The sequence below is a fragment of the Muntiacus reevesi genome, chromosome 2, assembly GCF_963930625.1.
Source record: "Muntiacus reevesi chromosome 2, mMunRee1.1, whole genome shotgun sequence".
In the NCBI taxonomy this organism is placed as follows: Eukaryota; Metazoa; Chordata; class Mammalia; order Artiodactyla; family Cervidae; genus Muntiacus; species Muntiacus reevesi.
This window is the reverse complement of record NC_089250.1, coordinates 65953666-65977711: the sequence shown is the minus strand read 5'-3', so window position 1 is coordinate 65977711 and position 24046 is coordinate 65953666. Positions and strand designations below refer to the sequence as shown.

Below are 24046 nucleotides of genomic sequence, written 5' to 3'. Positions count from 1 at the left end.
CTCCCTGTAGAGAAATAGTCACATTTCAAAGCACTGAACTCAGAATCTGAAAACCTGTTTAAATGCTTGTCACCATTTATCAATCATGTGACTCTGAATATGCTACTTAATCTGAGCTTCAGTTCCTTCACCTGAAAATTGGGAGTAGGAGCTGTTCAACCACTCTGATGAGAGGGTCACAGATAGCACACAGGAGATTATCTAAATCTGGAAATAATTTCAAGTAACAGTATGTTTATCTGAGGCTTGGGCCAGAGTTGTTTACAGAGAGAAACCAGTTGTCTGGTCTGCTTCCCAGTCCAGATTATGGCACTAACCCAGGCAACAACCTGGTGAGCAGAAAGGAGTCCTAGTACACACGTGAAAACCCGGCCTGCTCAGATCCTGTGGCTTTAGTGGCAGACAGCACCCTCCGCTACTACGGATCTCTTTTGCTCCAATCAAATCAGCAGCAGGAGGAAGCCATCAACTCTCTTTCTTTTGCCCATGCACAAAAGAGACTGGACGAAAACAGGATTCCCCAGGCACACCAGCGCTGACGAGCAGGGTGTAGAAACTAGTCACGTCACCTGCCACTGGACTAGGAATCTGGGATGATTGTCACTGCCCTCTTTCGCCCCTACTGCAGGGTATCTGATTGCTAAATCATTGTCAGTACACCCATCTGATGAAATTAGGCCCATGAGGCCACTCCAGTTAATATCAGGGTGAACCCAGGATGCACACACAGGCCTTCTCTGGTAGAGAAGCACAGAACTAAAATCCTTGTCTAAACAGCTGAAGCTTTTTCCTTGAAAAAGACAAGCTAGAGCACATGAAGAGACCTGAGATTTCTGGCAAGTTTTCTCATTCAAACTGTAGAGCTAATGACATCAATATTCATATCGCTAGGGAAGGTGTGACCCTGACACTTTATGTCATCTAACTTAAATATTTTCTCTTTTATAATTTGGGTCATCTATTCTTCCACCCAAGACTATAAAAAAGAAAACAAATGCATAAATAGCTATGAGGTGTGTTTACTTGTAACGCATTCCTAGAGTTAAACAGGAAAGTGCCAAAGGAAAAAAAAAAAAAGACACGAGCAACCACCAAACAAGATTTGTTTACATCTATTTAATGCTAAGAACACAAATATCCTCAAGAAGGGACACATCTAAGAAACAGAGTTTTGAATTTTTTTCCTGAACAGGATTTTGATCATGAAAACTAGTAATTCAAACCTCTAAAACAATAGAGCACATAAATCTAAAAATGCAACACATATTTTATCTCTTACCTGAATTACCTGAGAACCCTGAAACATTCTCTTGAAGAGCTATCCATATTAAAATTGTGCAAAGAAACTGTACCCATAGTGTTTAAACCATAAAACCAAGACTGGGTTTATACATGATAAAATAAACATAAAGCACATAAAATACCATGCAGCTCATAGTTCAAAGAAAATCAGAGTGAAGGAAAGGCAATGAGGACAGGAGACATTCTGGAAAGCGGGATGCTCCAGTGACATCTACTGCAAGCTTGTTTGAGGCCAGGAGCTCTGAATGTGTGGAGCTGTCACTGATAAGATGGATAAAGCGTGATTTCTTGAACTGCCAGCAAGTTAGCGGATGATCTGGCAAAACTTCCGGAATTAAAACCAAGGTAGTTTTCGGTAAGGAATGTTTTTCTTGAAAGCATGGCCAGCATGTGGTTGAGCCGGGACCTGATCCCAGCAAAGTGAAACTGTCTCTCTCTATTCAAGTTTCTGAATGAGTCTCTGAAGCACAGATCGAAGTGGGGGGTGCTCCAGTACTTGGGGTGTCCAGGCGTGGCAAAGTCAGTGGATCTGAAGGAAGTCTGCGAGCCGATGGAGCTGGCCACGGAGCCTTGGGAGGACAGAGAGGAGGAGGACCTCAAACTGGAGGAGCGTGACACAGACATCTTTGATACTGGTGACCCTTCCTTAGACTGGCTTCCCGGAGAGGCGAGAACACCCTCGTCCACGTCAGTCTGGGTAGTGGCCGACGTGGTCGGGACCTCGGTTTGGGAGCTCACCATCCTGGTGGCCACTGCGGTCTGGGTGCCGGCGCACGCCATGGCTGCGCTGGCTTGTGTCCCCACGTCACTTGTGCTCACAGCGGGCGTCTCCTCTCCTGGCTCTGTCTGAGTGGCGGCATCGGTCGCCCTCCTGCCCTCCAGCCTGTCCCTGCGGCTGCTGAAGTAGTCCTCTTCGCTGATGGTGGAGGCCCGGCACCCAGCCTCTGCCCGGCCCTCCTCGCCACCCAGCTCGGCCTTCCGGGGAGTGCTCGAGAGCCTGGCCAGCCGCAGCCGCAGCAGGTTGCCCAGCGTGAGTTCCTTAGACAGCGGTTTCTGGTCGACAAGATGGTCAAACCTGCCGCTGATCCGGAAGCTGGACAGGAGCTTGGAGCTGATGGGCTTTGACTGTGCGTAGAGGATTCGGAACTCCAGGTCAAAGTGTTCAACCACTTGGCCGGACAGAATCACCAAGTTGCTGCTGTTTAGTTTGCCATCTGTCCATGTAAAACTGCAGGATTAAAAACAGAAGCTGATAAGGATGACTGATCTTCATTTACTTACTGCCAACCTGATTATAAAGCCCAGACATCCTGTGACAAGAGTCACAATTCAGGTGACAGCACACCTACCATGCAGTGTGAATTCCAACTAGCCTTAACACAGGATATAACCTAGGAATATGTTAACATTGAAGTCAAACGGACCTGGCAGTCCAGCGGCTGAGACTCAGACTCCCACCACAGGGGGCATGGGTTGAATTCTTGGACAGGGAACTGAGGTCCCACGTGCTAGAGGGCTCAGCCAAAAGGTTAAAAAATAAAAAGACCAGTAATTCAACCAACAGGCAAAAACGTATAATCCTCGGCCTCAGAGTTGCTAGAAACTAGAAAGGGCTCCTAAGGTGCTGAGGGCAGCGCCCTCCTTTGAGGAGTGAAGAACGTGCCTTGCGATGTCCCGGGGGAAGCTCGTGGTGGAGCCTAGACTGGGCCCCAGAACTTCAGAACCACAGGGGCAGTGCTCCTCACTACCTCCCCCACGCTGCTGTTTCCACAGAGGGAGACAGGCCTGTCATTCTCATGATGACACTGTTGCTCAACACACGTGTAGAGCTGATTAGTGGCGCGCGCCCCTGGTCCAGTGTGCCGCCTCCTTCCTGTGGTGACAGGACCCCGCCCACCCCAGCCCAGCCAGCCGCATGGAGGCACCCTCTCCAGGTACAGCAGGGCTGGGCAGGTGACCCAGGCTGGCCAGAGTATCCTACCCCTTAGATGAGGGGATCTACGCAGGGTGGGTGGTAAGCCAGTGACAGCCAAGGAATTTTGCAAGGCCTGATACCATCAGAGAGCGAGAGGAAGTCTCTCACTTTGATAAATAGCTACTGAAGTTCACATGAGGGAGCCTGGACCTCTGTCTGCAAATAGAGAGCCTGACTGAGAATAAGGATCCATGAGAGGACTTCCCTGATGGTCCAGTGATTAAGAATCTGCCTGCCAATGCAGGGGACATGGATTCAATCCCTGGTCCGGGAAGATCCCATGTGCCACGGGGCAGGTCAATCTGTTCTCCCCAATAGGAGAAGCCACCGCAATGAGAAGCCCACGCACTGCAATGAAGAGTTGCCCCCACTCACCACAACTAGGGAAAACCCATGCATAGCAACAAAGTCCCAGTGCAGCCGGGGGAAAAAAAATCAACTAGAGAAAAGCAGACATAGGAGACAGTGCTCTGATAAATACATGGCCCCTAGGTCAAGATGAGCTGAAAACCAATGGTACCGTTCTATACTTTCAAGTTAGGTGAGACAGTAAATTCCATTTTGCATAAAGTAGTTTGAGCCAGCTTTCTGCACCACCGGCAATGACCCCACTGACTCAGAAAAATTTGTATCAGGAGTAGGGTGTTTACATTAAAAAATCATAAAACGTAGTAGCAACTCTGTCTCTTGCAACCAAGAACCCAGGCTAAAACAAATTCACTGTGCGACAACTGCCTTCAGAGCTGGAGAAGAAAGATCCTTTTGAAAACCATCAGATCATGTAAACAAGACCCTTATCCAACACCAGGATTAAAAAAATGTCCTCAGCAAATGAAAACTATGCTTATTCTCATCCTCAGTGGTAGCATACTTCATTTTTAGGAGGCAGCTGTAGGAGCCACTGTGTCCTTGTCTTTTGAAGTAAGATGCCAGCTCAAGAGTTAATGATTGGGAAACATAAAGATGTAGAAGCAAAGAGCCGTTGGGCTGGGGAGCTGGTAACAATTTAGACTATAAATCTGCCACACAGCAGAATCACTGAACTCCTAGTTCCCTGAAAGATAGAGATAAGGGCACATCCCAAATTGTTTCTACAGGAAGCAGAAACCATCCATGTGAAAACTGCTGACTACAAGAACATAGATCCCAGACTGGTTGAAACCAGAAGGCTGATGAAGCTTGAAACTTCACCTTGATGCCAACCAATCCGAAAACTGTCCACAAAATGATTACACCCTGCTCCTTGAACACAATAAAATTCCTCACCAGCCCCTCCAGGGTGGATCACAGAGTCTTGAGATCAAGAGCCCGCTGGGGCCCTCTCTGCCCAGCAAAGCAATGAAAGCTACTCTTTTCTACTTCACCTAAAACTCTGTGTTTCTATTTGGAACTGGTGAACAGAGACCGAGTTTCAGCAACAATTTTTGTATTTCAGATTCAGAATAGTCAAAAATCATTTGGAAGTTTGGTTAATATAGATAAATCCTACTGTGGGTAAAAATCTTAGTTTTCTCCTATTATTGCCAAACTTCTTATGAAAGGAAGTCTTAAGGAGGAGTTCAAATTGTTCTGAGCAATGATGGTACTGTTTGAAAAGAAGGACACCAAGAGTTTCTTGATCTGCCTGACTCCTCTCACAAAAGCCTCTGCACACTCACCTTTACCCAAGGCTGACACCCATTAACACTCAGGGCTGCCTGCTTCTTCAAATATAGTTTTTCTTCTTTAAACTGTAGAGACACACCTCAGCTCACATATACCATCAGACAGTCTAACACAGAGATGGCAAAACACACCACCATCAGAGCCACGTCCATAAAAATGGTATATCTTAACCTCTGGAGATTATCATTTAGCACTTCTTATCTATACCCTCCATTCAAATTCCCTGCTCTCTACCCTAAGATGCCACGCCAACAGGAGACTTCAAAGGTGGAGCCAAAAGCTTGGATCTACTTTCTAGACTAAAGCATCAAATAATAAGGCTTGAATCAAGGTGAAGGATTAAAGTAGGCAGCTTCGACTGTGCCCTCCATCCTGAGCCCAATGCCTACAACTGCCCTTAATTCAAGTGGGCAGGGACAAAGGGGGGGTCGAAGGCCTGGAGAAGCAGGACTTGAGACTGATGCAGTCACTGTTGTTGTTGCTGTTGTTTAGTCACTTAGTCGTGTCTGACTCTTTGCAACTCCTTAGACTGTAGCACACCAGGCTCCTCTCGCCGTGGGATTTCCCAGGCAAGAATACTGGAGTGGGTTGCCATTTCCTTCTCAGAACTTCCTGACCCAGGGACGGAACCCAAGACTCCTGTACTGCAGGCAGATTCTTTATGCTGAACTACCAGCGAAGCCCCCCCTGGTTCCAGTCACTGTTAATCCCAAATTCGTCCACTGCAAGCCTCGCTAAGCCTTGGATCAAGGATCCTGACTCACTGTCAGGTCTCCAGATAAGTTTCAACCTCTGCACTTTAGGTTTGTGAACCACAAAGGCAGTGGAGGGGACCCCGGCCCAACCCACTCCAAGAAGAAGAGGCTTTGATTAACCTATTCACACCTATTCACACCCACAGATGCACACACAGAGGTATGCTTGCCCCTATAGGCTCACATTGAGAGGGAAAAGCACATTAAGAGGAAGAGCACACTTCCTCTTAAAAGTTTAATTAATAACCATGGATGGGTCAGGAACTCACCTGTAGGAGCCTGTGGCCACACGAATGCCATCAATCAGTGTGAACTTTTCATGAACCTTCCCAACAATTTTAGTTCCTGACCTGGCGTAGTAAATATTTCCCGTAATCGTCCGGACAGTCATCAGCTGTTGGTAGGGGAGTGGGAGAAAAAGAAATGAATGATCCAGTGAGCACATGATAGAAGAAGCCTTAGTTTATGGTTTCTGAACAGATAAACGTACTGGCAGATGAGAGGTTACACTGCTGGGTAACAACGCCCACAGTACAGGAGCCAGGTGAGTCTCAGGACTTAAGTAATGCTATTCACGTAAGTTCCTCTTCTTACATGCTTTTTTATGCATGCATGTTTATTTCTGAGACCTTCGGTTCATGTGGACATGTGCTCTAAAAGAAGATTCACTTTTGGGAGACACTGAACAGAATTCAAACAATGACTTTGAAACAAAATGTGGGGGATAAAATCATCAAAGAAAACATGATAATAGTAATAAATAACATTTTAACAAAGACTTAAAGAAGCTAAGGTGACAATTCTCCTCTTGTATAACAGCGCTGCTAATAAATAACAGCCCATCCACACTTATCCCTTCACCATAATGGGTATGGAGAACAGGAAGAGAGGACAAGCCTTCTCTAAATACAGGGTTTCTGAGGCGGAAACACTCTTATTATGTGGCTTAATCAGCAATGTTACTTCTCCCACAAGTCTGCATTTACCAAAAAGATACTCTGGTGATGCACTGGGGCCATATGTTGTATAATTATCCTTGCAGATTGACACACACAAATGTATATACAATGGTATGCAAAATACTAAGCCAACCTGCATTCTTTGGAGCAGAGCAGTAGCTCTGTATCTTTAGAAATCTTACACACTACAAGTAAATGTCTAAGATTTTTGTTTGATTATCTCATTCACTCCACAAACAACAGAAAGCCCCTACTATGTACCAAGTCTTGTGACAATAGATATAAGGCATGCTCCTTACCTTCAAGGACCAGGAGACAGAACATTAATGATTAAATTAAATGATTTAAAATTAACGATTAAATTACTATAGCAAGACATGACACCATCCAAAGAAGTGAAAACCTACATCTCCACAAAAACCTGTACACAAATATTCATAGCAACTTTATTCATAATTGTAAAAAACTGGAAACTACCCTAATATCCATCGATGAGTGAATAGTTAAACTGTGGTTTACCCATACTATATGAAACTGTTCAGCAATAAAAGGAAGAAACGGTTGATACACACAATTTGGACATGTCTCAAGGGCATGAAAAAAGCCAATCTCAGAAGGTCACACACAAGGAGGGGACATATGTATGCCGAAGGCTGATTCATGTCGATGTACGGCAGAAACCAGCACAACACCGGAGAGCAACTACCCTCGAATTAAAAATAAATACTTTTTATAAGGGTCACATACTGTGGAATTCATCTACATAACATTCTCTAAATATTCTCTAAATGACAAAATGACAGAAATGGGGGACAAATTAGTGGTTGCCAGGGCTGAAAGACGCTGGGAAGGGAACTGGAGGGGAGCGTATGTGACCATAAGGATGCAGCATGAGGGAGATCCTTGTGGTGACTGAACAGCTCTGTTCTGATAGCGGTGGTTACAGAGATGTACACATGGGATCAAATGGCACAGAACAATAGACCCGCATGGTACCCATGTCAATTTCCAGGTTCTGATGTTGTAAGTTATATAAGGTGTAACTTGGGGGAAACTGGGTGAAGGATACATGGAAACCTGTGTGTACTAATACTATCTTCCTATCCTCACAACTTCTATCATTATTTCATAATGAAGACGAAAGACAAAGCAAACTATGGCATAACACAACATTGTTTCTGCGCTATTCTTACCAAAATGCGAAATATGAATTTAACCATGAGGAAACATCAGACAAATTCCATAGAAAACTGGCTAATATTCTTCAAAAACATTAAGACTCTAACACAAACAGTTCCAGATGAGAGGAAGCTAGGAGAAATGGCAACTAAATGCCAGATATGGTCCCAGATTGCTTCCTAGGTAAGAAAACAGGCATTCATGGAATGATTCATGAAACTCACAATGTCTATAAAATAGGTAATAGGACTATATCAAGTTTATTTCATGATTTTGAAATTTGTTTTGAGGTTTGTCAAGATGTTAACATTTAGAGAATCTGGGCACGGAGTATTCAGGGATGCCTTATACTATTTCTCTAATACCTTTGTAAATAAAATTATTTCAAAATAAAAATTAAAAAAAAAGAAAAAAAACCTAGAACCTTCCATAGAGGTGCACATGGAGCTGGCAGGGGAGGGATTCCTGGATAATTCCTGAGCAGAGCTTCAAAGGATCTGCATATAATACAATCATGAAGAACATCACTGTGGGCAGATTTCAGTGTGATTTCGTGCATCTTTCCCTTTGGCGTTTATCTGAATATTATCTAGGCCTCTGTGATTGTGTTCAAAGCACTTTAAAAAAAATTATTTATTTATGGTTGTGTTGGGTCTTCATTGCTGCAAAAGCTTTCTCTGGTTGCAGTGAGTGGAGGTTACTCTTTACTTGCGGTGTGTGGGCTTTTCATTGCAGTGGCTTCTCGTTGCAGAGCGTGGGCTTGAGAATCAGAATCAGTAGTCGTGGTGCACGGGCTTAGCTGCCCCAAGGATTATGGAATCTGCCCGGACCAGGGATCAATGTGTCCCCTGAATTGGCAGGCAGATTCTTAACCACTGGACCACTAGGGAAGCCCAAAGCACTTTTTATTTATTTTCTATTTTTTAAAACTTTCTATTTTATACTGGAGTATAGTTGCTTTACAATCAAAGCACTCTTGAGTGCCTGCACACTAAGGTGAGACCAAGTTCCTGCAGACTGGGCAGAAGAAGTCACCCCCAAGAGGTGAGGGGCAGACTCACCAGCACAGGCAGGCCCTGGCGAGTGAAGGTACCCGGGGAAGGTGGTGCTTCCCAAGGATTAAGTTAGGACATGAACATGAACACTGGTGAGGCCAAAGGGACAGGCCTCCTTGTGACCCTTCCTGAGGATGCAGACCCTCCCAAAGGCAGCAACAAATAGCAGGCAACTGAATTGGCAAACACACCTAGTTTTTGCTGAGTGGATGAATCAGAGTCAATCACTCAATCAACGTCATGGCCAGGCTAGTCTGTGATCTGCCTGCTGCTCACACACAGCCTCAATTACAGCAACAGCACTTTGAAATTAAACATCGACACCTTCAATTTCTTCGCCGGGCTCTACGGCAGAGCAGACTGAACGTCTGGTTAGACCACGATGTGCTTTCCAGGCCTGACTTGCATTTCCCTTGGGTTCACCTGACGCATTTTTAAACCGTTGAAAACAAGCTAATCAAGTCATATAATCTTACATTTAAATACTTGGCTCAAATTCTTTCATGCTCCGGGCAAAGGATATAAAAAGTATACTTTCAAAATAACAAGAAATGAGAGGCATTATGTGACAGGGATTAAGAACCCTGGGGCTGAGACTTCCTTGGTGGTCCAGTGGTTAGGTATCTGCCTGCCAATCCAGGGGACACAAGTTCGATCCTTGGTCCAAGAAGATCCCACATGCCCCTAAGCCTGCATGACAGAACGACTGAAACTGTGCAAGGGCAACTAGAGAAAGCCCACACGCAAAAACAAAGACCCACTGCTGTCAAAACTTAAAAAAAAAAAGAACACCAGGGCTGGAGGCAAGCAGACAGATGGAGAAACTCCATCCCACTACTTTTTAGCTGCAGACCCTGGGCTCTTGGTGTCACCATTTCCCAATCTGAAAATAGGTGTAACACCACTCACCTGATGGGGCTGCTGTGAGTAGCAAGTGGTATAACACTCCAACAGCCTCGAGCAGCGCCAAGGACAGACCAGGACTCCATAAATGGTGATCGTCACGATTAAAATTGGAGCCTACCAGTGCTGCGGTCAAAAGCAGCAGCTTCTCCTCCCCATTAGAGAAATGCTACTTAATCTGATGGACAGAACAGCGCTTTGTGTGTATGAAACCATTCTAGTTCTTTCCAGAATTTCCATCTCATTTTATGTTTCTGAGAACTTCCTTATTTTGGAAAATAAGGATATTACTTTTGGGGTTTTCCTTTGAAAATACTAGTCATTTTTCTTTATAGATTAAAAAACATTCTCTCTGATCACTGTATAATACATTTTTACACTAAGGGGGAAAAAAAAAAAAAAAGGCAGCAGCTTCCAAGGCAGCCTCTTGCCAGGAGAGGCCAAGGTCTGAACCTGACTCTGTCCATTCCTTCCAGTGAGACTTGAGGCAAAGACTTTGCTCACGGCTTCCAGTCCCTCCCCGCTTCCACTGGGGAGACCACCACCAACTGCCCTGTAGCTCAGTGACAGTCATTACTTGCTGATTGTGGTGAAACTAGAGACTTTGTAACACAAACCTTTTCTTCTTCGGGATGAACTTTCAGATCCATGCACATATCCAAAAACTGAGAGAGCAGAGCCTGGTCCAGTAGGATGTAGACAGCAACCCCCTGTTTCCGAGAGATTTCCTGCAGGTCTCGGAAGATGTCGATGTCCGTGAAAACATCCATCACCACTGCAATCACCTAGGGTGTGGGGCAGGGAGAAGAGTCAGCGGTCAACCCACAAGAACAGCACCTTACGGCTGGCTGTCAGGACCCTGGACCCACTCTCGGAGCTGCCAAAGGATCCCACCCTACCCTGTCCCTCCTTCCTTCTCCTTCTGCAGCATCAGCTTTCCCCTCACCATGGACTCTTATCCACCTCCAAAGACGCTCAGGCCACTGTACCCTACAAATCTGGAACTGACCCAGCTAACCCTCCCAACTGCCTCCCAGCCCCTTTCCTCCACCCTGCAAATTTCTCAAAACTATAAATTCAGCCACTACCTTGACCGCCTATGAACCTGTTCCATTCAATTCTCTTCATTTACTAAAACCCTCGTCTTACAGCTCAGACCAGCAATCTATCCAGGTTCAGCAGCTAACACACTGTTCTCTTAGACATGTGGCTTTTTGTCTATGTCTGTAACACATGCGTGTAAAATCTTAAGTCTCTCAGAGGCCCCTTCTGGGTGTACCAGTCTCCAAGCCTGACTTTATTGTCTGATTTTGGATCATAATATAATTTTCTATTATAATCTAGAAAGGACCACCCCATCTACCACTGACTCAAGCTTGAAACTGATCAAACCGGGCAGGCTGATCCTCCCAGCTTCTGCCTCGGCATTCACAGCACATCTTCATGATGTCTACTCCCTCCACCAGTCAGGATCTAACCAAATGGCTTCCGGAGCACCAGCCTCTCCTTTGTAAAAGGTGGTCTCTGCAGTTCTCTTGTATCTATCCACAATGCAAGCCCGCAACCAGAACACGGAAATATGTCCTAAAGATGCTGCCCTGGAGCTTGGACCAGTCCTTTCCCCCTTCCCAAGCACGGGGCTCCATTTTGTCTCCTGATCAATTTCCCTTTGTGCTGATCAATGTCACTCAGCACAGACGAGTTAGGTGCTGCCTTCTGGCCTCGGGCAGATTATAGCTGCTTCGAAAGTCTTACTCCTTAGCTACAGAAATCGGTTCCTAGAGACCATTAAATGACTACGTTACATGGAGTGCTCTGTACAAGAGATCCCTCTGGTATCTGCTCGCTGATTTACGTGACCAGTCCTGAGTCTGAGCCATCCAGACAGTTCAGGGCAGAGAAATGTCTACTGGCTCCCAGCTTTCTTGCTCAAGAGAGGACACTCCAGTGGCAAATCCTCTCATCATATCCTCTGCAGGTTCAAAGCATGGTTGTCAGCTAACTGCTGGCAGGGCTGTGGGGACATCAAAACATGCAGGTCTTGTACAAGCCCCTGCATTGGATCAGAGCCAGGGTTGGGAGCCAGGGTGGGGAGGGGGTGTCAGCTTAAGAAACCACTCCCAAAACCCAAGGTTCGGAGCTCTTTTGCGGGCTGGAAAACCTCACCAGTAAAAACACGAGACTCTTCCCATCACATTAACTCCTGATTTATTTACAGGTCTCACCTCTTCTGTGGGGGTAGAGGCCCTTGAACAGGACTGATTCAACCCTCTGGTCCCAGAGAGCTCAGGACAATACTCAAGGGTCATTATCCAATAACACCTTACAGGGAGCTCGAATGAACCTTTTGGCCAACTCAATATTTGAGTGTCAAAGAAATGTGGAGACAAAGGGACAATTTCACTGTCCTTCTCTAACATTGCACAGTCTTGTCTACCAGGAGGAGGGACCTTGAAATGCCAGCTCCCGGGAAGTCACTGCTATGAGGGAATTTGGGAAGGAGTATTTCTCTCCCTGGCTCCCTTTCTCCAATTTTGCCAAAATCCCAGCTGTGAGCTATTCTTGACAAAGGGTACAGCTAAAACCCGCTGGAGACAGTGACTTAGAAAACAAGCATTCTTTCTAAATTGGTGGCATCTCCAGAAGTTTATATTCTCGAATGCATTTTTATACATCCTATTTGGAGATGTATCTATCCCATGTAATTCAGCAGTTGAAAGGCAGAGAGGCCTAGGAGCAGACCCCAGCTCTGTGACCCAGGGCAAGTTGCTTAATCTCTCTGAGCCTCAGTCTCCTCCTCCAGTAGATATGGAGAACAGCATCTGGCATCTGCGTCAAAGAGCTGCTGCGAGGATTAAAGGAGACAGAGCCTGGGAAGGGCTTAGCTCAAGCATGAAATCAGCGTTTGATTATGCAGCCAGCACTTCTTTCAGGGTCTACTGTGAACTGAAGCCTGTGTTAGGTAGGAAAATGGTGATAAAGAATTCGACACACACCTGACTCACCCACAAAGCGAGGACCTGGGATGCAGGCAAGGAAAGTGGTACACACATGGTAAGAGGCAATGAAATCAGGGGAACACTTCACGGGGACAGGGAGACAGTAAAGCATCTCTCTTGCAGGAGCAGACCCAACACAGGCCCCCAGAGGAGAGCCGAAGAGGATTCCTGGAGGAGACGGCATTTGAGCCGAACCACAAATAAGGACAATTTAGCCAGGGGAGAAGTGAAGGGGTGGAGGGTGGGGGGGGCATCCAGCAAGAAGCCACGTAATGACAGAGGAAGAGGCAGGAAATGACGGGGTATGTCCCAGTCTGGCTGGAATGCAGAGAATGCACAAGAGGGAGCAACAGCACGTGACTGAGAGACAGGGGAGTGTGCAGGAGCATGGAAGGTCCTGGATGCCAAGCAAGGCATCAGGATCATACAGGTCACGGAGAGGAGGAGGTTTAAAAAGAGTGACGAGGGCAGTGATGGAGCCAAGAGGACAGAAGATACTGATGGCGGTGTAGGTTGAAGATGTGGCCCCCTCCTCCAACCCAAGGCCACGTACCTAAGTGCCTACTGTATTGCTTTTTAGGTTCAACAAATGTTTAGGAGGACTAAAGACCGAAATGGGCTTCCCAGATGGTTCAGTAGTAAAGAATCCAGCTCCTATTGCAGAAGACATGGGTTCAATCCCTGGGTCAGGAAGATCCCCTAGAGAATGAAACGGCAGCTCACTCCAGTATTCTTGCCTGGGAAATTCCAGGGACAGAGGAACCTGGCGGGCTACAGTCCATGGGGTCACAAAGAGACATGACTGAGAGACTCAGCGCACAGCACACAGTGACTGAGAGAGGAACTTCCCTGGGGGTCCAGCGGTTAAGACTCCATGTTCCATGGAGTTCGATCCCTGGTTGGGGAACTAAGATCCTGCATGCCGCATGTGAAAGTCACTCAGTCGTATCCAGCTCTTTGCAATCCCATGGACTATGCAGACCATGGACTTCTCCAGGCCCAAATACTGGAGTGGGTAGCATAGCACAGCCTTAAAAAAAAAAAAGAAGACTAAAAGAACAAATATCAGCAACAGAGGTTTCAGTGGGGGGCCAGGTGGGAAACCATGAGGGTCACAGAGAAGTCAGATGTGAACTCAGGTCCACACAACAGAAAACAGAAAAAGAAACAATCCCGAGAGGGAAGTTTCAAAATTAATTGTGAGGTGGCATAAAATCTCATAAAGGGGTTCTGAATGCACATGTGTGAGAAGAGAGTCTAGCTCATAAAAAGTGAGAGAAAAACAAATCCAGAGTCAGTCCCCATCCTCAAGAGAGACAGGATATGAGGTGGGGTATCCCAGCGAGATGGAGCCACTGGGTGTACACCCTGGCATCACGGGACAGAGCCAAGGAGGCCAGCCCAGCTGGCCAGGCTAGCGAGGGTTGGAGGGTTGCTGGGCAGGGCCCCAGAAGTGGGGCCCATAGTATAAGGCGCCTGCCAAACTGAATTTTGATTCATCACCCTAACAAAACAATTGTACAAACACCACCATTGTTACATAGTGAGTAAGGATCTAATTTGCTATTAGTTTCATTGTTTGGTTTTGAGGCCTCAACCTTTCCTGTGTGTTGAAAATAATTGGATTTGAACTGGCCTCTCACACCCACGGAGTAGTTAGAGGGTGGATGGAGGTGTTTCTCCTGATTCCCCCTGTACCCAACATCCCCTCCTCTTTCTAGAGCAGGGCCCTTAAAAGACTTCTGGAAGCAGTCGCAGTAAGACCTGTCTTCCTTCAAGACAGACTCCCACCCTACCCCCCCAATCTCTGCCCTTAACCCCACCCCACCCCCATGCAACCAAGCCCTGCGTAGTTGAACTAGACCTGGGGCTTCTCAAGTCTCTAAAAGGACAGCCTCTTCACTGAACTGAGCTATGACCTGGGCTCATTCACTAGCCAGCTGAGTACCTGCTCTCCAGGGCTGGCCACATCTCAGAGGTGTTGGTGTTCATGCCCTAGAAGATACACTTGGACTTGAAAGTGGTCATCACTCCCACTTCCTGCGTCATACCACAGGACGGACAAGGAGAGACCCATGGGCAGGTGGGCATTGCCCTGTAACAGCTCGTGCTGCAAAGATTCTGTCTGTTCTCTTAGGGCTGGAAAGCTCTGCAAGTAGTGGTTCGTGAAAGTCCTTCAGGGTCAAAGCCCATCTGAGCATGTCGGTCCTAAAATGACACCTAAAGAGGAAACACTCAGCTGCCGGAGCCTGGATGGCTGGTCTGGTGCCTGGTCCTCATGCTGTTCCTGCTTTTCTGCAGCCACATCTAGAGCAGCCGCTCCTGAGTCAAGTCCATGTCATCATCACAGATGACACAACCTCAAGTTACCTCCTCCAGTCACTCATCCAGCTATCCCCCGATGATTTATACCATGGGGCCCGGTGATCCACATGATTACAGGTAGCAGTCCCCAGAGTATTCTGCATTGATTCCCTCATTTATGTTACTATCCACGTACAACTGGAATCTTTTCCGATTGCCAAAAGCTCTAAAGAAGTATCTTGAGATCTGAAAACCCCATTAATTGTTATCTCCAATTTACTGAAAAGAAAAATAAAGCATGCAGAGGTTCTGTGACTTGTTCAAGGTGACACTTAGTCAAACGCAGGAGCTAGAATTTCAGCCCCACTGGGGCACCCCCAGAGCTACCTATTAAAAAGTGTTAAACATTATCCCAAACAAATCTAATTTCAGTCTTCAAATGATGGAGAACTTGGAATAGATCCTGAAAGGACTGAGTAGAGTATTCCAGAAAGTATATAAGATTGAGTCCACCAGGGGGGATGATCATCAAGGACACAGAACTTGGAATGCCCTAGGACAGCAGCAGGCACTTCTTTCTGCGGGCGGGCTTGCTAACACTGATTAACTAAATCAGGAAACCCTGGGAAGCACAGACGCTATCTGATGAGGCGGCAGGGTTAGACCTGGACACAGATGCAGGCTCCTCCGCTTCCAAGCACCATGTACCTTCTGGCCAGTTACTTCCGCTGTGTTGGCTTCTACCACGTGCAAATAACACTACCCACCTGTAGTGTTCGTGGTGGATTTGGTCAAGAGAGAACACCTGACAGCTCCTGGTATGCAGAAAGCCTTCACATGGCAGCTGGCACAGTCTTAGTTCTCATTTTGCCACCGTTCCTGGGTAAGTCATTCTACCTGAGCTCAGCATCCTCAAACACAGCCCCTCTGGGCTCTGCTGTCTGATTCATGCACCCTCCATGGGCGGGGTGGGGCTCTGAGAGCTTCATGGGGCCACACAGGGTGGGTCATTCCTGTTCTCATTCCAGGTCTTCCTCTGCCTGGAGCAAGAGGTCCAGGTCACTCACCGCTTCTCACTGCATCTCAGTTTCTTTCCCTTCCCACCCACGATCATAAAGCAAAGACACATGCTGGAGATGATTGGAATTCTACCAGAGGTCTGTGCATGTGCAAAGAAGCACCAGCCTGTCTGGTGGTCAACAAGAGCCTGTCTGCTGAATTCCTCACACTGAGCACACAACACCCAAGTCAACTTCCTTCCAGTTCCCAGGGCTCCTGTCTCTTCTGGAGAACTTCTTGCTAAAATTTAAGGAAAAAAAAAACACAAAAGACCTATATTTTCTCCCCAAGTATTACATATTTTAATAGAACAGAAATGACCTCCTGGAGATTTCTTTTAAAATCTTTAAATAACAATCTTGATACCAACTTTAGAGTTTGAAGACCAAAAAAAAATGTCGATGATCACAGCAAAACCTAAATTTGTTTGTTCCTGTTGTTTTCTCTAAGTTTCATGGGCTGTTATTATAAAATTAGCAATTTAAGTACCAGATTAAGGTACTAGTGGAGGCTCTGTCAGCAGAGTGGCCTGGGTCCTCGCTGGGAAGGCTGGGGTGAGAGAACTAGTTTTTCACTGGCCCCAGGAGTGAGGGGCCAGGCACATATGGTGGCATTTCCTCTGCATTGTTCCAGCATAAAATACACAGGTGGACTGGGTTTTTTCTTTTTTCTCTTTAAATTTACTATTATTTTTAATTTTTTGGCCATGCTGTGCAACATGTGGGATCTTAGTTCCCCAACCAGGGATGGAACACATGCTCCCTGCATTGGAAGCATAAAGTCTTAACCACTGGACCACCAGGGAAGTCGCTGGGCTTTTTCAAAGAGAGGGAAAAGCATCAAGAGGTGTTCTGTGGGAGAAGGGACTTATTGTGAGTTAATTTTTGAATTATGCAGAACATCTGCCTGGCTCCCAATTCCAACGGACAAAACAAGCTACATTCAGAGACATCTGGCTTCCATTCTTGTCCCTTCCTTTCTGCCCTCCCCACTAACATAATAACTTCAACTAGTTTTTGCTTTATTCTCCCATTTTAAAAAATATAAATAAGCATATATGTGTACACATCCTCACTTATGTTACTGAAGAAGTATGCACATGTGTGTATATGTGTACACATATATGTTCTTATCCTCCTGTAGATAAAAGGCAGCAGATGATGCGCACTGCTCTAGGCCAGTGCGTACAACAGAACCTTCTGAGATGATGGAGATGTTCTGTATCTGCTCTGTCCAACAAGGTAGCCACTAGCCACCGGCAGCAATTAAATACTTGAAATATGATTAGTATGATAGAGGAACTGAGTTTTTTTTTTTCTTATTGTATTTCCTTTTAAGTCACATAAATGTAAATAGCCACAGGTGGCCAAAGGCTGCTGCCTTGGTCTGGACAGTTCTAGCCACTTCATCACAGGAAATAGCTAGTCCCCATCCCTTTTCAGTTGCCAGGCACTCCACTGTGCAGAAGGGCTCATTTACTCACCAATCCACCACTGAAGGATGTTTGAGCCCTTCCAGCTGTTACACTCAGTGCTGGAACAAACAGCTAACTGCACAGGCCTATTCATTTTTTTCGCCAGTGTATCTTTAAATAACAATCTTGATATCAACTTGAAAGACAAAAAAGATTGTTGTGTTCACAGCAAAACCTGGATTTGTGCCTATTGTTTTCTCTGTTTCCTGGGCTGTTATTACAAAATTAGCAATTTAAGTATCAGATATATCTTTGGGACAGATACAAAGACATGGAATAGCTAGGTCCACAGGTCAATACAACTGAAATTTTGCTGACCCTCCATAGGGTCTATCATTTGCACTAGGACTTTTAAAAAGCCAATATACCTACTACTTCTCTTCCTGAGAGAACTTATTTTTTATGCATAAAGGAACCAGAGAATAATTCTGCAGCTTCTCTCAACTGCCTGACAGAAGCCAGGTAAAAAGAACAAAGAAATGAAATGGCAGACAGAAAACAGCATGGTGGTGGCCAGGGGCTGGGAGCGGAAGGGAATGGGGAGTCACTGTTCAATGGGAGCAGAGGTTCCAGTTGCAGAGATGAACAAGTTCTGAACCTGAATGTGGTGATGGCTACAGTGGTGATGGTGAATTACGTAATGCCACTGATCAGTACACTTTAGAAAAGTGGTAAGTTTTGTTACATATATTTTACCACAATTTAAAAAGAAGAAAGATGAAATGGTGAAAGATTTCTGAAATCCTTAGGCTAAAGCATAAAATCAAAAGGAAGGAGTAAAAAGCAGCCATACTTAAGTCTGGTGGGGAAGGTCTTAAAATGACACATCAGAGACTTCCTAGGCCAGTGGTTCTCAACCAGGGACAACTTTGCCTCCCAGAAGATGCCTGGCAATGTTTGGAGATTTATTTTTTTAACTGTAGGAAAATATATAACATACAGATTTGCCATCTTAATAATTTCTAAGTGTATAATTCAGGGGCCTTAATTACATTCACAATATTGTCAACCATCACCACTGTCTGTTTACAAAATTTTTTATCACCTCCTCCAGAAACTAACCATCAAAGCAGCAATTCGTTCTTCCCCTGACCCCCCTCCCTGGGGGAAACATTTCTGAATGTGAGGACTGTTTTTCAGTGCCGGCCAGTGCTTCTGGCATCTACTGGGTAGAGGGATGCTACTCAGCACCCTACAACGCACAGGACAATCCTTCAGGACAAAGAGCTGTCTTGTCCAAAACGTCAATAGTGGCGAGGTTGAGAAAGCCTGCCGTGGGTTGAGATGGGCATACACACAGGAACTGATTACACTGCATGGGTTCTACTGCAACTTTGAGGATTGTGTAAGATCAGGAGGGCCTTAATTTAGATACAAGCACGTGCACACTGGGGGCCTCCGACAGATTCCTCAGCTGCTACTCCTCCTAGGAGGCGGGATTCTGTGTCAACATGACAGCTTCTTCTAATGCTCAGGTTATCAAAAGGATGCCCAAGGGTGAGGTCATAGCAGAAATGTCCCTCTGGAACAAAAGCACATAGGGAATGGGTAGCTGGTAAGAACGATAGCTCTGGGGAATGCAGGACCACTTAGAAAGGTGAGCTTTGCCTGGGAGCTCCCATCCAGACACTAGGAATATTTCACGAGCGCGGCAACAGCACATTGCCACGTAAGGGCACAGAGCACCTCCAGGCGAGGTCTCCACTCCCACCCTATCTGTGGGGCCCAGAGCCCAGGCCAACACGGATTCACATGGTAACAGAGACAAAGAAATGAATGACTCATCAACAAATAGAGTAGTACAGGGATAAATTCTAGAGTATGTATGTCAGGGGAAATTCTGTGAAGCTCAAAATTCTCCTAAAAGCAAACATCTCAGGTCTCAAAACAGTCCAAAGCAAAAGAAAAAAAGTACAAAACAGTATTTCCTACAACTGAGCCCTAGGTCAGCTGTACTCAGAAGCCACGCTGTACATAAATCATTGTGTTTTTAAGATGCTGGACCTCACTCAACACAACAGACCCACACTTTGAAAGGTGCACAGAAACTTTTCCCAAGAAGGGGACTGGCAGGCTCACAGCCTCGGACCAAGTTACCCTGGGACAAGTCCTTGCTGAGTGGAAAGGCAGGCAGACTCACCTGTTGAATGATCAAGGCTGCAGATGAGCAGTCTCTGCAATATGTGGTGTGCACTATTCGGTGCCAGACATCCTGCAAGCCTAAACAGCTCAAACTGCAGCTTGAGTCCTGGGTGAGGATGAAACCCATTCCAGAACCATCCAGCGAGGCCGCAAAGCCAGGATCAGACACCGCCATTCACCATCTGAGCCTGGCTTCTCCTGCCCGTACCCTGACCACTCCAGTCTCTCTCCTGCTAAGGGCAGATCTAGTACTGTCATCATCATTTCCCTGTTTCTTTGATATGCAATGTGGAAATTAAAAGTACACATCTTGAGAAACCCTTAAAAAGGCCCAGACTATTGAAAGCTACCAAAGAACCAACCCTCCCTCGTGGCAGGGGGGCCCTGTGCAGTGGTGAGTGGGCGAGAGCCCAGGTTCGGCGGCCAGTCTGACTTGGATTCACACTCAGCTCTGTTGCACACAAACTTAGAGGGCAAGCCACGTCACCTCTGTGCCTGGTCTCGTCTTAGTTACAGTCTCCTCCTACAGCTGGGAGGAGGGTTAAATGAGAGAATCCAGGGGAAGGGCTTAGCACAGACACCGACCCACTCAAAGCGCTCAATCACACCGTCAAGTGCTTTTGCTGTCTGAACACAGAGGCAGAATGGCCTCTCATCTTATCCAGAAACAGCTTGAGACCTGCATCTTCACAGCCCTCGCCATCACAGATCCTGAACTTGAAAGAATGTGGTCGGAGTGATCCAGCCACTTCTGTGAACATCACACACACTTCTACCTGGAGCAGCAGCAATGGGCCAGCCACCAGATTAGCTCTCTAACACCTGTTCCCTCCATAGATGTCTCTCCACCTGGGGACAGTGATGGCTCCTTGTCTCTACATGGCACAAGGCAGAGCATGGTAGTGACGGTGCTTAAGAGATGCTACGCCTTGGTTTGAGTCCTGGCTCCATCATTCCCTGGCTAGATGACTTCAGGGCAAGGGAACTTCTCTATGCCTCAATTTCATCACCTGCAAAATGCAAATCATAATCACACCTACCTTGGAGTTACTTGAACAGTGCCTGGCAGAGAAAGCAGTGCTTTTCTGTTTTGGTTGGTTTTTGTTTTTTTTTAAACAAAAGAGATGGTCTCTGAGACCTCAAGTTTAGGGTGTCTCAAATCCAACTCATCTCCCCATCCCTACCCTCAGCTTCATTCTCCTCCATATTCTAATTTGGTAGCATCACTGCCTACCCAAGCTAAAAAAATCTCAGCTCTTCCCATACCTTCTCCTTGGCTTTGCCTCTTCTCCTGCCCCCTCCCTCACCACTCTTCTGGTCCATCGAATGACCAAGTCCTGTCAGTTCTACCAAAAACTCTTCCCCTGCCCAACCCCCAGCAATGTCTTAGCACAGACCTTCTTCTCATATATAGATCCCTACAACCTCTCCTGACAACCATCTGACACCACTCTCACCCCTCTCTAACCCATCCTCCTGCAGGCTCCCACCAGATTCACAGGGACACCAATCTGATCATGTCCCTCTCCTCCCTTTAAACCTTCGATGGCTCCCCACTGGTCCTTCCAGGAGTGTGCAAAGGCCTCACCAGTCTGGTCCCAGTCTCCCCATTTAGGCTTCTCTCCTACCATTAACCACACATACTCTGTGCTCCAGCTGTGAGCAACGTGGCTGCCTCAAAAAAAATGTCAGGTGTTTTCAGCATTCTGAGCTGGTCCCTATGCTCTGTTCTGACAAGAGCTCCTCCCACAAGGTCCCACTCCTCCACCTGGACCCAGCTCCAAGGCCACCACCACTCTTAAAGCTTTCTTTCTTCAGCCTGTAGCAACCTCCTCACTGCTTCCTACCAGCCGACTAACAACTCTCAAGTGCAGGCAAGGGTCTTGTCCTTCATCTGTGGCCCAAGCCCCTGGGGCATAGTGTCTATATACAGTAGGCATTGAATAAGCAAGCAATCTGGCATACGGAAGAGACATTGAAAACACTTATCAGATTTAAAGGTACCGTACTACCTTTCTCAGTTAAAACCTGTCCAGGTTCCAAATACAGAATCTTGAAAATACAGGGCAGAGAACAAGGCAGGAGGTTCTAACCAGGAAGGCATTACAGGATGCCTACAAGACAAAGGAGTCTGAGGATCAGCCTTGAGCCTCTTCAAAGGCCAGCACTGAGTTGACGAACTGGTCTTAGTTCTAATGCCCCTTGATACTACTGAAAACAGGATGTAAGCAAGAGGCTAGGGTCTCTCTCATGGAGACCCATTCATTACTTTCCCCAAGTTCCAAGTGCCCAAGTTCTCCCCCTAGAGGTGATCATTGGGAATGCACACCTATTCTAAAAAGGTGCCCTTTTCCATCTTTCCAATCTTACCACTGAACTCACAAGTGTTTGTTGCATCAAAAGGACCTTAAGCCTACTCAATGCACTGTAGGGCTGATAAGTCTAGCTGGTGCCCATACATCTTCCCACAAAGGCAAGGCACTAGCCTACTGGATCCCCTACCCACTGCAACCCCACCAACAGGCAAAGAGCACTGGGCAACAGGAACACTGGTAAGTCAGGACTTGCCCCCAGCTTGGCTACTTCAACCAACCTGATGGACAGATATCATAGCCACAGTCAGACACACTCAGCTATAAGCCCTACCAAGTCTTACCATGACCTGGAGCTTTAGCTGCATTTTCTCTGGCACAGGCAAACAGCCAGGAAGCTGGGCACTGCCAGTCAGCAAGCAAGGTGGCAGTTGATCAAGTCTCTGGAGGAAGATGTCTGCTACACCCTACCAGCCCCCGCCACCTTGGGTGCCGCATGTTTTCAGCCTGATCCCTCTGTACCCAGCACCCTGCGTGCAGTCTCATCCGGGCTGGCATGGAGACAAAATCTCCCACCGCACCCCAATACCTTATCACACTAAGAGCCAGACAATGGCACCAAAACCCACCATGGAGAGATGACTTAATGCATGGCTTTCTGCATTTTTCCCCCCAACCTATGGAAATGCAAATTCCCTCCCCCACCCATTCACTAAAGGTGCAACTTCCCCTCCAAGCCGGCAGAAGGCAAAAGGGTCAGGGCTCTTGGCTCCTCAGGTTTGCATCTGTTTTCCACAGGACACGTGGGGGTGACTAGCAATGATAGACTCGAAACGCTCCGCAGCTGTCTCTGGGGACAATCTTTCAGGAATTTCCCCCGAGGTTATGCGCTTCTTAGGTCGTGCATCGCTTAAGGAGCTCCTAAAAGTGGGATCTAAAGTCGGCTGACAGTCAATCTGACAAGTGGTTTTTAACTGAAAGCTGGAACAGACAGGATTTCCGGTCACCCTCCCTGGGAATGTAAATGTTAGGAGTTGCAACTTGAGCACAATTCCCTTTCTTGGGGATGGAGACTCCTCCCACTCCCTGGCCACGAGGAGCGGACGGGGAGGGGATCGGGGATCCGACGGGATACACAGAGTGGGGAGAGTTGGGGATCCCCCCCCCGACCAACCGGCCAGAGCTCCTAGCTGACCTCAGTTTCCCATTTTTTGATGATAGTGTCCCGTCCGACAGGGAACCGAGGAGACCTGAGGGGCCGGGCCGCTCACCTCTCGCGCCGAGCGGAGCTGCTGGCGCAGCGCGTCCTTGCAGCCATAGGGGCCTCCGGCGCCCGCGCCGCGGGGCTGAAAGTGCGCCTCGACGCGCGTGGCCCCGCGGTAGGCGCCCTGATAGAAGGCGGGCCAGCCGAGTTCCAGCAGCGGCGGCTCCAGGTCCGACTGCTCGGGGAAGTAGGTGCCGGACGAGCAGTCGTGCGACGAACCGAAAGAGTCCTCGGCCCCCGCCGCCGCGCCCTCCTCGCCGGGCCTTTCGGCCGCGCGCAGGATGGCGCGCACCTCGTCTGGGTTCAAGAAGCGGCCGAGGCGTTCGCGTCGCAGGAACGCCGAGAAGGCGTCGGGGCCGCCCGCCAGCAGCTCCTCGAGCGCCAAGCGCCGCTCCTCGCTGTACAGTTCGGCCGGGTTGGGCGGCCCACACGGCGACAGGCAGGCAGCGGGCAGTTCGTCCAGGCCATCGTACCTCAAGGCCATGGCGGCGCTCGGACGCTACCCGGCTCGGGCCAGTACGGGCGTGCGGGACGCTTTATAGGCACCTTTGAATCTAACCAGCCCGCGCCATTGGCTGCCCCGCCCCGCCCGGGCTCTCCCATTGGTTGCCTTCTTCTAACGGCACCGTCCGGAAGCAGTGCTTGCCTCTACGGCTCCGCCCCCTAACTTGCTATTGGTGCCCCGCGGCCCGGCCTCCC

At 47.5% G+C, this 24046-nt stretch overlaps 1 protein-coding gene across 1 annotated transcript; it reads right to left on the bottom strand.

The window, feature by feature from the left end:
- Window positions 1-1096: 1096 nt before the first annotated feature.
- FAM83D (family with sequence similarity 83 member D) lies at window positions 1097-23844 on the bottom strand. The gene is made up of 4 exons (XM_065921995.1): window positions 23355-23844; window positions 10411-10578; window positions 5967-6091; window positions 1097-2530 (listed from the first exon to the last, which is right to left on the bottom strand). Exons 1-4 carry the CDS (start codon window positions 23829-23831, stop codon window positions 1561-1563), a joined length of 1740 nt encoding a protein of 579 aa, XP_065778067.1. The 5' UTR covers window positions 23832-23844; the 3' UTR covers window positions 1097-1560.
- Window positions 23845-24046: the final 202 nt, after the last annotated feature.

What these genes read in the sequence shown, in the direction of transcription:
- FAM83D (XM_065921995.1), bottom strand. Translation starts at nt 23,831, where the DNA reads ATGGCCTTGAGGTACGATGGCCTGGACGAACTGCCCGCTGCCTGCCTG. An exon ending in AGCTCCGCTCGGCGCGAGAG is followed by an intron (nt 10,579 to 23,354) that starts GTGAGCGGCCCG and finishes CCCACACCCTAG; the next exon opens with GTGATTGCAGTGGTGATGGA. An exon ending in TTCATCCCGAAGAAGAAAAG is followed by an intron (nt 6,092 to 10,410) that starts GTTTGTGTTACA and finishes CCCTACCAACAG; the next exon opens with CTGATGACTGTCCGGACGAT.